The 17528-nt window shown below is 46.6% G+C and overlaps 1 protein-coding gene across 1 annotated transcript in view; it reads left to right on the top strand.

Annotated features, from left to right (window-relative positions):
- Window positions 1-17528, top strand: part of RPS6KA1 (ribosomal protein S6 kinase, 90kDa, polypeptide 1) — a 142973-nt gene that overhangs the window by 18619 nt on the left and 106826 nt on the right. Inside the window, exon 2 of the mRNA XM_015409435.1 lies at window positions 11365-11409. Within this exon, the coding sequence (XP_015264921.1) occupies window positions 11365-11409 (45 nt within the window). The remainder of the gene's footprint in view (window positions 1-11364; window positions 11410-17528) is intronic.

Raw genomic sequence — 17528 nt, 5'->3', positions numbered from 1 at the left:
CATGTAATGCAGCCTTTCATGTGACATTCAGACATCAATTGTGGGGGGGCGGGGGAGAGCAGTAGTTTGTTTGAATGTACCCTGGCTTGTTAGTAAAAGGTAAAGGTAAAGGTTCCCTTGCTTGAAAGCCAGTCGAATCCGACTCTAGGGTTGCGGTGCTCATCTCCGTTTCAAAGCCGAAGAGCCAGCGCTGTCCGAAGACATTTCTGTGGTCATGTGGCCGGCATGACTAAACACCGAGGTGCATGGAACGCTGTTACCTTCCCACCGAAGTAGTACCTATTTATCTACTTGCAATGTCTTGCTTTCGAACTGCTAGGTTGGCAGGAGCTGGAACTAGAGACGGGAGCTCACTCTGTCATGCGGCACACTCGGGTCTCGAACTGCTGAACGACTGACCTTCCACAGCCTGCAGTTCAGCGTCTTAACCACTTGAGCCACCCCTTGCTTGTAAAAAAGCAACAGGCTGAGTGGGGTTTGCCTTCTCCTTGGAAACTTGATTTTACTCTTTACCTGATATGCTGGTTTTTAATAGGCTGAGCTTTTTGAACAAGCATATGGTGAACCACATTATAAACCATAGACTAACTTTTAATGCTCTCAGTTTATCTTAAAGACAGCAAAGGAAAGGTCAGTTGAGGCGAGGCCTTAGAATGCTGTGTTTTGATTGGTAGAGGAAGAGCAGCTGAAAACCAGCAGCTTGATAGAAAGCTTGTGTAAATAAGTGAGCTTTGGGTTGGCTCCAAGAAACAAATGGAGTTGGCACCAAGTGAGGAGGTTAACCAAGGCAAGGGGCCACAACAGAAATGGCCCTCACTCTCTGCTTGGAGCCAGCTTTGTGGGTTTTCTGGAGGAAAGGGCACCCAGGCTTTCGATGACCACCTTAAAATTTGGGAAGGTGTTGGGTATTACAAGTTGAAAATACTCAGTGTATCTGGGGTTAAATGTTTGTTTATGTTACTCCCAGGAAGTCACATGTTTCTCATGTAACCAATGTTCTTTAGCTGTAGGAAGCCCGGGAATTTTCTCCCTGATCTAGGAACTTGATTGAGACTAAAGTGTCAAGGTGTAGCACCATTTTATGGCTTCTCTTCCCGTCTTTGTTTGGTGCTCTGAAGAAGAAGAAGAGCAGCCATAATCTCTCTCTTCTAGTTTTGTCTTTGTAGAGTAAGGATGTAGCCGATTTAGCTCTGTTGTTATTTTCATCCCAGTTACCTTTCCCATGCTAGAATTTCGTAAAAACTTTATATTTTAATCACACATGGACTCTCAGTCTGAATTATTTTACTCAGGCTCTGCTGGACTATCTTATGTCTGCTAAATACCATTTTTTTCAATATCTCACTATCACCCAACAGAAGGCTTATATGGGAGAAGGCCGTTCTGGCCAATGTTCCCTCTAAGCTATAGAGTCATGTGAGCAAAAACTCTACTTTGTGAGCTCCTGGCATTAAAGTTGTGAGCAGGTAATTTGGCTACTGCATAAATTAGTTTGTTCTGGAGCCATCCTTCCTGAGTGGAGACAGAAATGTGTGAGCCGGAGGCTAAAAAACTGTGAGCTAGCTCACACTAACTCAGCTTAGAGGGAACACTGGTTCTGGCATGTGCTGGTTCCAGACCATTTTGGGCTTTGACTGTAGGGACCAGTGCTTTGAATTGAGCCTGGAAAGGAATGCACACTCAAAATCCTGTACTAGAATTTCCAGCAGTAATGAATTCCTACTTGAACATTAATTGCTGTGCGGGCATGTGGGCTTGCACACTGGCAGCAGCAGGAGTCAGCCAGTGGCAACATCCTAGGGTGGGTATTCAGCTACAGCAGTGTTTTCTAAGAAATTCAAAGGAGTATACATAAGCAAGACTAATTGGCTACATGGGAATCCTGAGGTCTTTTGGGGGGGGGGGAGGATTTGAGCTGTGTGTGTTTCCCAATGTCTCATTTTCTCCTTAATTTGAGTTCTGCTCTGTCCAAAGACTTGATTTACATATTGATAAAGATGACAGAGAAGCCACAGAAAGGAAGAAATTGAATGAGTTTTGTTCCTGAACAGCAAGCAGTGTTCAAGTTAGGCTGATGCATGATTATTATGCTAATACAACAGCAGTGTAGCTAATGTAAAAAATTACAGAGCCAACCCCAGGCTTATTTCAAGCTGGGATTTGCTTTTCACGAAATACACGATCTTCATGCTCTTTATTTAATACTTCTTCAGTGTTCTCTACTGGTAAGTGGCCCATTTAGGCAAGTTGGTTCAATAGTACGTGAAGTGGAAATTTGGACAATAGGGAAACTGGCTTCTACTTGTTTCTCCTAAACAAAATGTGACTAATTCTCTTCAATTATATAGACACACACACAATCACAGAGCTGTGAAGTTCTTAGCCCACACTGAGGAGCTCTCAACTTCCACTTAAAGGCCACTGATATAATAAATAACTAATGTTTGAAGTTGCAGAGGGTTTGTTTTCTTTTAGTGAAGGGCTTGGTTTCTCTCCCACCCCAAGAAGCTTTAACAGCAGCCTGTAAGCAGAGCCAGAACAAAACACTGTGGCATTTTTTTAGAAACCCCCCCCCCCCCAATGTCTACCGCTTGTAGAGCCAGTTTGGTGTAGTGGTTAAGTGTGCCGACTCTAATCTGGGAGAACCGGGTTTGATTCCCCATTCCTCCACTTGCACCTGCTGATGTGACCTTGGGTCAGTCACAAGCTCTGGCACAGCTGTCCTTGAAAAAGAGCCGTTTGTGTCAGAGTTCTCTCAGCCCCACCCACCTCACAGGGTGTCTGTTGTGGGGAGGGGAAGGGAAAGGAGTTTGCAAGCCGCTCTGAGACTCCAAGTGAAGGGCGGGGTATATATCCAATCTCTTCTTCTTCTTCTTGTGTGTCTCTCTCTTGCCATTGAACAGGATGGGTGTCTCCCATTCATGGCCATCTTTGTGGCCGGCCAGCTGTGAAGGGTAGTGCTACTCAACAAAATGTTGCTTGTGATGTCCTTGAAGACCACTGTTTGGCGTTTGTTCAAAGCAGTCTACAAATGAGTTTGTTGAAGTGTCTGAATGCAGCGAGGGGGACCCCTGAAGTGTGCTCACATCATAACCAATGCTCCCTCTAAGCTGTGGGAGTCTTGTGAGCAAAAATTCTACTTTGTGAGCTACTGGCATTAAAGTTGTGAGCGAGCCATTTGGCTACTGCATAAATTAGTTTGCTCCGGAGCCCTCCTTCCTGAGCTAAGACCAAAATCTGTGAGCTGGAGGCTAAAAAACTGTGAGCTGGCTCACACTAACTCAGCTTAGAGGGAAGACTGATCATAACCTCATTCATTAGCATGCCACATATTCATTAGCATGGCTATCTCCCATTCAGTTTGTTAATGCTCGTGCAGGAGAATTTCCCAGTGAAGGACCCAAGATCTGTTGCTTGGGGTAGCTGTTTCTGTGTGGGTTGGATCCTTTGGATACATTCAGTAATCGATGACACTTTTCCCCAGCTTAAGGAGGCGGAAGGCCTCATAAAGCTGTCTTATACAGAGTCAGATGCTTAGTCTGTCATGGTCACATCTGCTCTGACTTGTAATGGCTCTCCAGGATCTCATGTAAAGGCCTTTCACAACACCTGCCACTTGATCCTTTTAATTGGAGACATTGAGGAATGAACCAGAGACCCATCTGCATGCAAAATACAGCCAAATGGCTTGAGCCAGTGAAAAATGCCACCCTTTGTGAGACAGATTCCCAAAACCCCTCCCTGTTTTTTATTATAGCACTTCCTCCTTCTTACAGTGGGTCTCACCTGTCCGAAGGTTAGAGGGGCAGATAAACGGGCAATTCTTAATAGCAGTAATGACCCGCCTTCTTATTTCCTGTGATCAAAGGCTTGTGTCTCCTCTGCATTTGGCTTCAGGGCCTGCCATGGGTTCCATGCCAATCATGCCTGCATAGAGGATTTTGTGGCATTAAAGGGATTTGAGAAGCAGGTTGTTTCCAGATAGACATTGTCCGAAAGACAGCCTTAGGTGGGGTGTTATGTAACTATCAAAGCCTGGTGTAGTAACTGGCAATGTCCACTGAGTGGGGAAAGATTTAGGGAAATAGACCATCTGTAGGTATGCACAGGGGCCTGTTGGGGGGGCATATCAGCTTTCTCCTCAAGCTCTGAATTAGCATGCGTAACTTGCAGCTGAAGCAAATCTCAAAAGGTAATGACTTCAACCCTTCTCTCCCCCTGCTTTAATGGTCCTCAAAGACGACTTACGGAGCAGTCTCCAGAAATAATGCTCCTTTCTCCAAGGACTTGCTTTAATTGTCATTTCGGTTAACTGCCATAATGCCAGCCTGTCAAAATGTGGTTTTATTCTACTGGGGGTGCTGAGATTCTTCTGCTGTCTTCTCTAACCACATGGATCCAGCATTGTAAGCAAGTAAATACATGACTTGCTTAGGCTTGTAAAGTGATGGAAGAGTCCTACATTTTTGTCCTGCTAGTCACCCTCTTCCCGGCAACCCTGGTTATTCTTGCTGATTCCCAGGGTGGGGAAGTGGTATGCTCTTCTGGCCCTGGCGGTCTTCTGTAACGGTCAGGTTGGTGCACACAGTTCTTGACTCCCTCCTTTCCATTGTATCCTCATCACAGCCCTGTGAGGTAGGTCAGGCAGACAGTGATGAAGAAAGGCTCAGTAAGCTTCAAGGATGCATGTGGATTTGAACAGTCATTATACCACACTGGCTTTCTCCTGAGTTATATATGAGGGCTGGCTCAAGTGTGCAGCATGGTGAGGCATCTTTGTATGACCGTGAACATTGCACAGATCTCTAGATGTATCGTACACATTCTGGTTGCCACATTGCCCTGTTGTGAGGCTAGGTGAGATGGCCACCTTTGTTGGGTTTAGGGGTGGTTATGGGTGGGAGGAGGGGCATACTCAAGAAGGGGAACGCCTCTTGCACAAGCTCCACTCAGACGAATAGGAGCTACATGAGCTACTCTGTAGTTTGCATTCTGTGCAAATTGGTGAGTGTATGTTAAACTGGGGTGCTATTTGGATTTTGTTCTCTGGCCACCAAAATGCCTTGGCCTATTCCTGAGTGTGTGACCAGCCCTAATGGTAAGAGTTGCTAACCTTCAGGTAGAACCTGGAGTTCTGGAATTACAACTGACTGCTTTGAAGGATGATCTCTGGCATTATGGAGAGTTCCCACAGTGGAGGAAAGTGAGCAACGGCATCACACAAGGATTGGGGCCAGCACGGTTTAATTTGTTCATAAATGATCTGGAACTAGGGGTGAGCACTGTAGTGGCCAAGTTTGCAGATGACACAAATTTGCAGATGACATGCAGAATTATTCAGGATAGTAAAACCCAAGGATGACTGTGAAGAGCTCCAGAAGGATCTCCATAAATTGGGTGAGTGGGCAACAACATGGCAGATGAAATTCAGTGTTGGGAAGTGCAAGGCGATGCACACTGGAACACCCCAGCTTCAAGTACATGCTACTGGGCTTTGAACTTGCTGACTCTGAGAGGGAAAACGAGATTTTGGGGTCATAGTAGATAGCTCAATGAAAGGGTCAACCCAGTGTGCTGCTGCAGTGAAAAAAGGCAAGCTCTATATTCTTCCCCCACCACCCAAGGGGGCAAACTCACTGGAGAAGACCTTGATGCTGGGAAAGATTGAAGGTCAAAGAAGACGGGGACGGCAAAGGATGAAATGGTTGGACAGTGTCATAGATGCAACGAACATGAAATTGAGCCAACTTCAGAGGACGGCGGAAGACAGGAGGGCCTGGCGTGATCTTGTCCATGGGATCGCAAAGAGTCGGACTCGACTGTGCGACTGAACAACAACAAATATTGGGGTTATTAGCAAAGGGACTGAAAATAAAATAGCCAATATTATCATCATCACAGAACCTTTATTAGAACAAAGTTTGAGTCCAGGTGCACCTTTAAGACCAGCAGAGTTTTATTCATAGTGTAAGCTTTTGTGTGCAAAACAAACTTCTTCAGACAAATTGGAATGAAATCTCCTTAAGGGATAGTAACGGGGGTGGGGGAGGAGTGTGGAGGCAGCCGTTAGGAGGGACCTCTCAGAGCCAAGATGCATATGCAGAGCCGAAATTGGATCAGGTGGTCAGTAAGAGCAATGGATGGTAGCAGATTAGCATATAAATGCAAGAGTTAATGAAGAGATGTGAGCATGGCCTTTCCTAGCAGCTGCCCCCACCCTCTTTTTCCTGTAAATAGCCCTTGAGGAGATTTCATTCCAATTTTTCTGAAGAAGTGTACTTTGCACACGAAAGCTTACGCTTTGTATAAAACTTTGTTCGTCTTAAAGGTGCACCTGGACTGAAACTTCGTCCTGCTGCTTCAGACCAACATGGCTACCCACCTGGATTTTCATTCATGAAAGAACCTTTATTAGGCATTTGTTACAAATACTAAACAGTCTAAAATACTGCATAGCCAGTTAGCATAAATATACACATCAGAAGCTGCGGTGGCTCAAGTAGCTAAGACGCTGGACTGCAGGCTGTGGAAGGTTAGTAGTTCAGCAGTTCGAGACCCGACTGTGCCGCATGACGGAGTGAGCTCCCGTCTCTAGTTCCAGCTCCTGCCAACCTAGCAGCTCGAAAGCAAGAAATTGCAAGGAGATAAATAGGTACCACTTCAGTGGGAAGGTAACAGCGTTTCGTGTGCCTTGGTGTTTAGTCATGCCGGCCACATGACCATGGAAATGTCTTCGGACAGCGCTGGCTCTTCGGCTTTGAAATGGAGATGAGCACCGCAACCCTAGAGTCGGATTCGACTGGCTTTCGAGCAAGGGAACCTTTACCTTACACATCAGAAAGCACACTGATAAATGGTCATAAACTTAAAATAGAGATAAAATTATTCATGGTCATTCATAACCAACCCATGGATCCTCATAGCAGTAACCAGTATTATAATGGCCCTGTATAAATCTATGGTGCAGACTCATTTGGAATACTGTGTCCAGTTTTGGTCACTGTATCTCAAAACAGACACAGCAAAGCTGGAAAAAGTACAATCAGAGGACAATCAAGAAGACAATCAAGAAGACAAAAGAGGACAATCAAGAAGAGGGTTGGGGGGGCTGAGTGCCTTCCCTATGAGGAAAGGCTGAAGAGTCTGGGACTTTTCAGTTTTGAAAAGAGACAACTAGTGGGGAGCATGATAGAGGTTTATAAAATTATGCATGGGGTGGAGGGAGTTGACAAACAGAACTTTTTCTCCCTCTTCCAAAATACAAACACTCAAGGGCATCCAATGAAGCTGATGGGCAGTAGATTCAGGACAGACAGGAAATACTTATTTACACAACGAGTGATTAAAATGTGGACTACACTGCTAGAGGATTTACTGATGGCTGTAGATGGCTTTAAAAGGGGATTGGACAGATTCGTAGAGGATAGGTCTAACAGTGGCTGCTAGCCATGGCGGCTAAAGGGAACCTCCACAGTCAGAGGCAGGAAACCTCAGGAGGCAACTTCAAAGGAGGGCTTTAGCCTCTACGCCCTGTTGTTGGCCATCCAGAGGAACAGGTTAGCCCCTGTGCGAGACAGGAGGCTGAGCTAGACATACCATTGGCCTGATACAGTAGCGTTCTTATATTCATTATACTCCACTGGAAGTCCCTTCCCATGCTTCACCCCCAAATCCCCAGGAATTCCCCAACCCAGAATTGGTAACCCTACTCAACCTGAATATTTGTCTAACATAGTCTTCCTGCCCTTTCTTTGAAGGAGCTCAGGCTGGCATACGTTGGTCTTTCCTCCAATTTGTCTTCTCAACAACACTGTGATATAGATTAGACTAAGACAGTGATTGACTCATGGTCCCTCAGTGGGAGATGGGGCAACAGGGAAAGTGAGCAGTGGCATGATGTCATTTACAGAGGAAACCTGAAGTGATGTTATGCTGTTTGTCCGTCACATGGTGGCAACTAAAAAATATTCCCTCCTGCCGGAGTACTGGTGCCCCCCCCCTAGAGTAAGGAATCCCGCCCCTGCCTATGGCAGGAACGTGATAACCCTATCCCACAACAAGCTTCATTGGCCAATGGAAGTTGGAATCTGGGTCTCCCAGGTCCTAGCCCACTTTTCATGATCCTAGGCCTGAGGGAGGCTGAGGGGCAGAGCTGTCCTAAAATGCTGGTGTGGCATGATGTCACTTATGAGTTTGCCCCCAAAAGTGACACCACATACTTCTCTAAATTGCCGAAGTGTCTATGGCTTTACCGTAGAGTTTCTGGCAATTCCTAGAGTGGCATGTCACTTCCTGTTTCCCAGGAAGTGACCCTACTGTGTACACAACACTGCCTCTTTGTTCTTGCCCCCCTCCCAAGCTCCCACTAGTATATGCACAGTCTGGCAACCCTAGTCTGTAGTCATCGAGACAGCTTTTCCCTCAGACCCAGTCCTCGGGCTGGCTTCCAGTTTTCCTGCTGGCCTACATTTCCCAGGATTGGAGGGGGGAGGATGGAGGAAACAGCAGTACTGCATGGAATAGGGTGTTCAGTCCCTGAAGCTGGGCAGCAGTGAGGAGCTTCTGGAGCCTGAAGGAGACTGGATATTAAAGTAGTGGTAAAGTGGTGGCTCAAGTGGTTAAGACGCTGAACTGCAGGCTGTGGAAGGTCGGTAGTTCAGCAGTTCGAGACCCGGGTGCCGCATGACGGAGTGAGCTCCCATCTCTAGTTCCAGCTCCTGCCAACCTAGCAGCTCGAAAGCAAGAAATTGCAAGTCGATAAATAGGTACCACTTCGGTGGGAAGGAAACAGCGTTCCGTGCGCCTTGGTGTTTAGTCATGCCGGCCACATGACCACGGAAACGCTGGCTCTTCGGCTTCGAAACGGAGATGAGCACCGCAACCCTAGAGTCGGATTCAACTGGCTTTCGAGCAAGGGAACCTTTACCTTTTTAAGAATCAAGAGGGTTGCATTAAGGAACTTTGTTTTCTAGCTGGTTTCTCTTCCTGGAAGTTTTGCCCTGTGAAACTGTAATCTGCTCTGTGAGCATTGGTGTTTTCTTGTGTCATCTGTTGTTGCAGTATTTGGTAAATTAGCTTTTCTGTTCACTCTACCTGGGTCCTTCAGACCTCATATTTGGCCATCCAGCAGGGCACGCCCTGACTGAAGAGGGAGTTGTCTGGGCAGCAGGGAGGGTGTTCTGGATTATCTCTTCCCTGAATCACCTTTAGAATCCAGGCAACAAATATTAAGTAAAATATAACAAGCTTTAGATGGTCTGTCGCTGGAGTGTTTGACTTGAGTTGCTGAAGTCCACGGCTTTAAAAAAAACACTCACTCCCATGGGCAAGATCTGTTCTCCTTGGCTTGACTTTGTACCTGAGGTGCATGGCAAGAATCCAGCTGATAAAACTCTTGCCAAGGTCTTGCTGCAGCTTCTGCTGCACACTCCCTACCTATGGCACACCCGGCAGGCTTGGTGAGTCATGATGGAGTGCTGTGGTTAACTCTTTCCTTCAAACTGGCAAGAACTTTGCACTTTGGTGGTGACTTGCCACAGCTGAAGTGGAATGTACACACCGTTTGGTGTTACAACAGTGCAGCCTCATGACATGTGCAGGTCTATATATGGACCTGGGTGTTATAGGGAGGGGCACAAATCCCCCCAAAGGCTGAGGGCAGTAAAGGCCTTGGAGCTCTCTGTGGCCCCCCCACTCAGGGGTCGCTCTCCAGTATTTGCTTGAGCATTCTCCAGTACCAGTAGAGAGGTGAGACAGTGAGGGGGGAACTCTGCTGTCCCTTTTACTCCCACCCTCTATTCTTCCCCCACCACCCAAGGGGGCAAACAACGGTAAAAATAATCCATGGTGTACGTGTGAAGTTGCTTTATACCAGCTCAGACCATTGGTCTCTTAGGGTAGGCATCGTCTTCTCCATTGGTGTTCCACGGGAAACTTGCCAACAACCTGTGGTTGCTGAAGAGTACCTCAAGACCCAGGAAAATATTGGGAGGGAGGATTGTCTTGACACAGAAACACCTAGGAATGTTTAGTCAACTGACCTACGTGAGTCTCTTTGTGCAGAGAACTGGAACCTGTCCTGCAGTGAGCGCTTTCCCTTTTCCATGCTGTGAGAGGGAATAGGTAGCATCTCCTCAAGTAAGTGTGAGGAAGCCGGCTGTGGGATTGCCCAAATACACAAAATTGCAAGGAGGGGGAGGCATTGGTTGTTTGCAGTGTAGAAAAGACAGTTTGGAATGGGAGTTGCTTGAACCTGGGACCTTCCATGTTTTCCGCTCCTGAGCCCGTCCCTGAATGATAAAGTCAAAAAACCAAAACCTGTCTGTGATTAAAAAAAAAAAAAAAAGCAGCACTGTAGCCACTGGGGGATAAAAATACCATTCAATGTCATAAATGAGAGAGAAAACTATTTCAGCTAAGAATGTAATAAACCTGTAACTGGGTGAGACAGAAGCCATCAAAGAAGTAACAAAAGGGTGTGATAACCCCTCAGATAACAGCCCAGCTAAAGGGGAATGATTTGGGCTGGTAACTTAGGCAATTAAAAATGCAATTGTCATGTTAAAAAAAAATGCAAGGATCACCCTGACCTGGATAGCCCAGGCAAGCCCAATCTCGTCAGATCTCAGAAGCTAAGCAGGGCCAACCCTGGTAAGTATTTGGAAGGGAGACCTCCAGAGAATCCAGGGCCCAGGAGGCTACAGGCAGGGCTATCAAGCCCCTTCTCTGACTGTCCTCCATGCCCCAGTAGGGGTTGCCAGAGGCCACACACATGCACACAAAGTGCAAAAAATATTTTTTTAAAATGCAAGGATCACAATGCTGGCATACTTGTGTGTTGCTCCAAACAACTTGCTTGAATTACCTGCTCTTGGAGGAGCCGTGGAGCCCTCCCTCCCTCCCCTTGATTTTCTGCATGGTCACTGTTCTGGGGCGGTGCTTCCTGATTGGAAAGAGCCTGACCTTAGGGCAGGGACTTGTGGAGAGATGCAGTGGATGGTCTCCTTTCTGGGTGTGTCCTGAGTGCCCTCAGGACCTTCTAGATATTTCAGTGCAGCACATGGTCTGTCCTGCCATGGCACACCAGTGTGTTCCGGAATGCCTGCGTTGTGTAAACCCGGGGGGTATCTATCTGCCTTCAGAACTCCGTGTGCAGCACTGGTTGCCCCGCCTTTGCAAAAATATCATGTTGCAAGGCGAGATGGAGCATCTTCCTTTTGAAGAAAGGCTTGAGTGGCTGAGGAAGCATTCAGTAGGTTTTATGGAAGGGGACATGGAAGACTAAGATACATGGGAAAAGTTGATGTTTAGCATCTGCTGCTGGCTGGCTGGCTAGTAGTAACTGAGCCTCCTTTTGCTTTGCAGAATGGGCAAGCTGCTCCGGAGGAAAAGAAAGGGGCTCCGTCCAAGGTAAGACTGTTTCTTGCATCTCTTCTCTCTGCTGGGTGCCTGAGGATGCTGGCAAAGATTCTTGGTCTCTCTTTCTGGCAGGGCTAAGAAGGAATGAAATTGAATCTACTGCTTTTAACTTCTGCAAGGAGAGTATTGGAATCTAGAGCAGCAGTTCTTAACCCACTGTCAAGCCACAAGTTAAAAAAAATTAGGACGTCAAAACAGCACTTCAGATGAGGCCATTTATATAGGTTTATTGATGTATGCATATGGCATGCAGATCTCGGGCACACACTTGCTGAAATTTTTGTACCTGAGGGCCATCAGCCAACTCCTTAATGTTAAGTTTGATTCTGATTTGCTGAGCGCCACTGTTTTTTTAAAGGTCCAGTGGTGTAGCTTTGAGGTTTTACTCTTGGGGTGTGGTGAGCTGTATAAACCAGCTTGCCTCTGCTGGCTATCACAGGCTATTGTGAGTGGGGAGAAGGGGCTGCCTAAAATCCCAAATGCTTCTCATGATTGTAGAGTACCCCCATCAGGGCCCATGTACACTGTTTACAGTCAATGATCTAGGATGCTGAAGATGCATACCCCTCCCTCCCTCTCACTATATATATACACGATAGTATTGAAGAGCTGAAGGACTATTTTTACCTTATTTAGATATTTTTTCTATTTATTTCATTTGTATCCTGCCCTTCTCCCCAATGGGGACACAAAGCTGTATGCATCATTCTTTTCTCCATTTTATGTTCCCAACAGCACTGTGAGGTAGGTTAGGCTGCCTTTAACAAGAGATGTTTTGTTGACCTTCTGGGAGTAGAGCAACACCATCACCTGAGACTGTCTGGCTAGTGCCTGGGATAAGAGTGAACAGTGCTACTGAAATCCTGTAAATCTGCCATGTATTACTTCTTAATCTTTTTTAACTGGAGCCAGCCCAAATATTGCAAAGTGGTGAAAGGCCATCTCATTGTTTTGTAATACCTGTTTTGCTTGGTGAAGGGTTTGCCTTGATAGCCAGTTAAGTGAATATTGTGACTTCTTCATGATAGAAACACAAACTTAAGGGAAGATTCTGAAGTCGAAACAGGTTAGGAGTAACGGTGGAGTAAAGTGGAAATATTTCAGTTTGGGGGGGGGGGATTTTTCAGTGGTGGGGTGAGGGGAACATTCACAGCACAGTTCAGAAGCCCAGTTTTAGAGTACCTTTGAAATTAAATGGGAGTGGGGGGGGTTGTTATGGCTCAGGTGGGGTGTCACCTGACGCTGCCACCACTCTGGTTCCAGGCTTCTCTGAGAAGGCCCAGAGCACTCTCCCAGGCCTTTAGACCTCCCTTTTGGCCGAATACTAGGCATGAGGACCAGGCAGAGTGAACAATGAAAATAGTTTGTTTTATAGGAGGTCAAACAAACAAGGTGCAGAATAGTAACAGTAAGTGGGTGAAAAGAAAAGAAATCAAATGCCCTAACGCGTCTAAATATATACTGTCCCTAGCTCACTATCTCAAGTGGCCTTAGACTACTCACCCTTCCCTCAGGATGAGGGTTTTTTTCCCCACAGCAGCCTGCCTTCTGGCTCTGTTCCCTGGGAAGAAGAACAAGCTTTCCCTGTTGTACCAGTTCTCTTATTCCCCAGCCCTCTTCTTCCCTATTGGTCAAAATCGGCGCCAAAACTTCCCAAGGCCTTCTGGGATTTGTAGGCCCAGCCTCCCTTACCGCTAGCCAGGCTCCCTAGGCCTGCTAGGCTGTCCTTGCACAGCCCAGATCATGACAGGGTGGCAAAGAGAAATTCCCTACGTAACTAGAGAGATGTTTGGGAAATAGTCATGTGGTCCAGAACATGTGCTCACACATGTGTCTGATCACAGCATCTAGCAGTATACTGACTAGCTGCCCACGGGGCATCTATAGCTGGGGAGCCCCAAAGCATCTACAGAAAAATGTGACCTTATTTGCACGTAAATCAAAAGCAATAAAACTCTGTAAATAGCCAGTGATGACTGAGCATGCTCCAGAAGGGATGGAAGGTTGAGAGCTTTTTGAGAGTCAGTTGTGTGAGGGCAGAAGGGCAGGATATAAATTTTGTAAAATCGATAAATGGAGAAAACAGAAGGAGGCTGGTTTGCCTGTTCAGACTTCAGGGAGTTTAGAGAATCTTGAATGGAGAGCTCATGAAGGGTAGGTGTGGGATTTCCAGACTGTCACCCTCTGCAGTTTCTCTTTCCTCCCTCCCCCTGTCTGCTTCATAAAATCATAGTCTCCTGGAAGAGCCCTGATTGGAGTAGCAAGGAATGGTCTGTGATAACCTGGGTGATCTCTGGACTAATCCAGTGAACACCCCATTTTCCCATACCTCTCTGTGTTGCCCACTTTACGAGAAGAATAGTTGTCCTTTACTGATTCTGAGACTTCTGTACATTTCTGCCGGTGATTGAAATGATGCGATGCAAAAGAAGACACTGGTCTCCTTTCCCTTGACTTTTGTTCAGTTTCAGCATCCAAGATCCAGTTGTTCAGATTACTTGGAATCCTTCTGGAAATGGGAGATGCCAGTTCATATATTGTGACCAGTGCACCCTCTAAGCTGTGGAGTCTTGTGAGCAAAAATTCTACTTTGTGAGCTACGGACATTAAAGTTGTGAGCAAGCGATTTGGCTGCTGCATTAATCAGTTTGCTCTGGAGCCATCCTTCCTGAGCTAAGACAAAAATGTGTGTGCCGGAGGCTAACAAATTGTGAGCTAGCTCACACTACCTCGGTTTAGAGGGAACGCTGATTGTGACCAGGACAGAACCAATGAGTATTGAGGAGAGAGAGCCTGTGTGGCTTTGCATGGAATAGGGTGTTCAGTCCCTGAAGCTGGGCATTAAAGTAGGGGTCAGAATCGAGTAAGACAATTGCATTAAGGAACTTTGTTTTCTAGCTGGTTTCTCTTCCTGGAAGTTTTGCCCTGTGAAACTGTAATCTGCTCTGTGAGCATTGGTGTTTTCTTGTGTCATCTGTTGTTGCAGTATTTGGTAAATTTGGTAAATTAGCTTTTCTGTTCACTCTGCCTGGGTCCTTCTCATATTTGGCCATCCAGCAGGGCACGCCCTGACTGAAGAGGGAGTTGTCTGGGCAGCAGGGAGGGTGTTCTGGATTATCTCTTCCCTGAATCACCTTTAGAATCCAGGCAACAAATATTAAGTAAAATATAACAAGCTTTAGATGGTTTGTCGCTGGAGTGCTTGACTTGAGTTGCTGAAGCCCACGGCTTTAAAAAACACTCACTCCCATGGGTAAGGTCTCTTCTCCTTGGCTTCTAGCACAAATGAATGTCTTGTGGGTTCCTTAAAGTCTTACTGTGCCATCAAATGGGCTTTGCTCACAAAAAGCTATCAAAGGGCATTCTCGCTTAGCAGATATCTCCCTTGAAACAGCAGAGCCAAAAGGCAGCAGAAAAGCCAGGGGGACTTTCCTGCTTCTGTGAAATCAGCACAGCAGTTCAGGGACCAGGGGCTAAAACCTTTGCAGCTTGGAAGAAAAGGTTTTTGGATCCTTCTTCTAAGAATTTTGGCATCTCTTTCCCCCACCACCTTCATGCTGTATTGTCTGGGGTTCTTTGCCCTGAAATTTGAGAACTGCAGCAGTGCCCTGCAAAACCTTAAAACATTTTCCAAACAGTTGTTTGCTTGCATGTTGCTCTTTGGGTCAGTGCAGGACAGTGGCTGGCTTCAGATGTCAGAAATGGTGGGTTCAGATCTTTTCTGTTGCAACTCATGCCCTGTCTGGTCTTGGTGGCACTTGACACCCAAGGTCAGTGAATAGGCTTGCCAAGTCCCGTTCCCCGCCGGTGGCGGATCGGGCCCCGGGGGGAACCCCACCTCCAAAGTACGCGACTTGCACGTCACCCGGATGTGACGTGACCACGCTGGGCACGCTGCGGGTGGGGCCATGGTCATCTGAGGGAACACTCTATGGTTTTCCCTTGGATGGTCGTGGCCCCGCCCCCAGCATGCTCGGCGTGGTCGCGTCACTTCCGGGTGATGGGGTTGCGGCGCCCGCACGCTCCAGGAACAAGCCAGGAGCCCTCCGCTCCAGCAGCAGGTAAGACTTGGCAACCCTATCAGTGAAAGTTGTATATTGTTGGCAAAGTGTGGTTGTTCTCTGACTGTTTTCTTTGTCAGTGAGAGCTTGGAATACAGCTTGTGCATATGTAGTTTCTCAAATGCTGCAGAGTAAAAAGAACATAGGAACTTATCCTGACCTCCTCATCCAGACTGTTCCACTAGATGGGAGAATGCTCTTCTTCAGGCAACTGTTTGTACCCATTCACAGGATGACACTTTCAAAAGGCCTTGCTCAAATGGGCAGTGCTGTCACAGTGGGGCATATTAGGAGAGGCAGATATGCAGGACCTAGGCTAGGAAGGGCTTTGTAGGTGATAAACTACTGGTATCTTGAATTGAATTTGGTAACTAATTGTAGCCAATGGAATTCAGAATATTCATGAGCCAGTTTGGTGTAGTAAAGAGCGTGGACTCTAATCTGGGAGAACCAGGTTTGATTCCCCATTCCTCCACATGCAGCTGCTGGTGTGACCTTGGGTCAGTCATAATTTCTTTCAGAGCTATTTCTCTCAAGAGCAGTTCTTGAAAGAGCTCTCCCAGCCCCACCTACCTCACAGGGTGTTTGTTGTGGGGAGGGGAAGGGAAAGGAGACTGTAAGCTGCTCTGAGACTCCTTTGGGTAGTGAAGGGCAGGGTATAAATCCAAGCTCTTCTTGTGATATACATACTCCATCCAACTTGGGATAGTAATTGGACTGAATCTCCTGATTTGAAAATGTAATAAAACACCAACACAAAAAAGTCCCAAGGGTAGTGTTGATGCACGTTTCTCCTTACCCCATTGTCAAAACAGAGGCCGTTTCTCTGTTGCTGAATGTCTTTAAACTTTGGACATATCCCAAAAGTTGCAGCAATTATCTCTGTTTAGGGAGTGTTGTCCTGTTAGCAAATCACATGTTTATGCTTCCCTGATGATTTGAACTCTCAGAACTTTGTTTTCCTTTTTTGGCACGAGCTACTGAGAGTCTTGCGAGTCAGGAGGCCCTTGCAGGACAAGATGCTAGCTTGCCCATGGTAACATATTGTGTCCGCTCTTGCTTTTCCACCACCTTGGCAAGGGTGCTCTTGCCACTAGAGGGGAATGTCATCATTGAGGCAGGCTTACCTGGTCGGAGCAGTCTGTACCTGGGGTTGCTCAGGGCTGGCCAAGATACTTTCTGTGGCTCGGGTGCAGTGGGAAACTGAGTGGCATATCTGCTTCCACCAGGGATATAGGTATTTTGAAAACATTAGCAAATTATTTGATGCCTTAAAGTGAGTGTGACCTGATTTGGAGTTGGAGTGCTTGGTGTCAGAGGGAAAAATAGACATTGTGGGTATTTCAGAAACTTGGTGGGATGAGGAAAATCAGTGGGATACGGTGATTCCCGGTTATATATTATATCGGAAGGATAGGGGGGGAAGGGTTGGAGGTGGGGTGGCTCTGTATGTCAGAGAGGGTATAAAGTCCAGAAAGATCGAGAGGCTAAGAGAATTGGATTCGCTTCTTGAAGTTCTGTGGGTTGAAATAGGGGGGCCAAAAGGAAACTTAACACTGGGAGTTTGTTATCGCCCACCGGATCAAAAGATAGAGGAGGATTATAAAATGATGAATGAATTAAAGATAGCAGCTAGACAAAAACACTGTGTCGTAATAGGTGTTTTTAACTACCCACACATTGATTGGGTCAATATGTGTTCTAGTCGAGAGAAAGAGATTGAGTTTCTAGACACTCTAAATGACTGTGCTATGGAGCAGATGGTCATGGAACCTACCAGGGGAGAGGCGATCCTTGATTTGGTCCTAAGTAACACTCAAGACCTGGTGAGAGATGTAAAAGTGATTGCACCGCTTGGGAACAGTGATCATAATGTTGTTGAGTTCAACATTTGTACAAATAGGGAATTGGCCAAAAAGACTCACACAACCACTTTTAACTTTAAAAGGGGTAATTTTTCTGATATTCCCAAACAGGGGTGCAGATCCAGCCTCTGCACATGGCATGGCCAGGCATATGCCAGTGATGGCGGGACTGGTTTGCCGCCTC

The sequence above is a fragment of the Gekko japonicus genome, unplaced genomic scaffold (genome assembly GCF_001447785.1).
Source record: "Gekko japonicus isolate JY-2015 unplaced genomic scaffold, Gekko_japonicus_V1.1 scaffold800, whole genome shotgun sequence".
NCBI classification, from domain to species: Eukaryota; Metazoa; Chordata; class Lepidosauria; order Squamata; family Gekkonidae; genus Gekko; species Gekko japonicus.
This window is presented reverse-complemented; position numbering and strand designations above follow the sequence as displayed.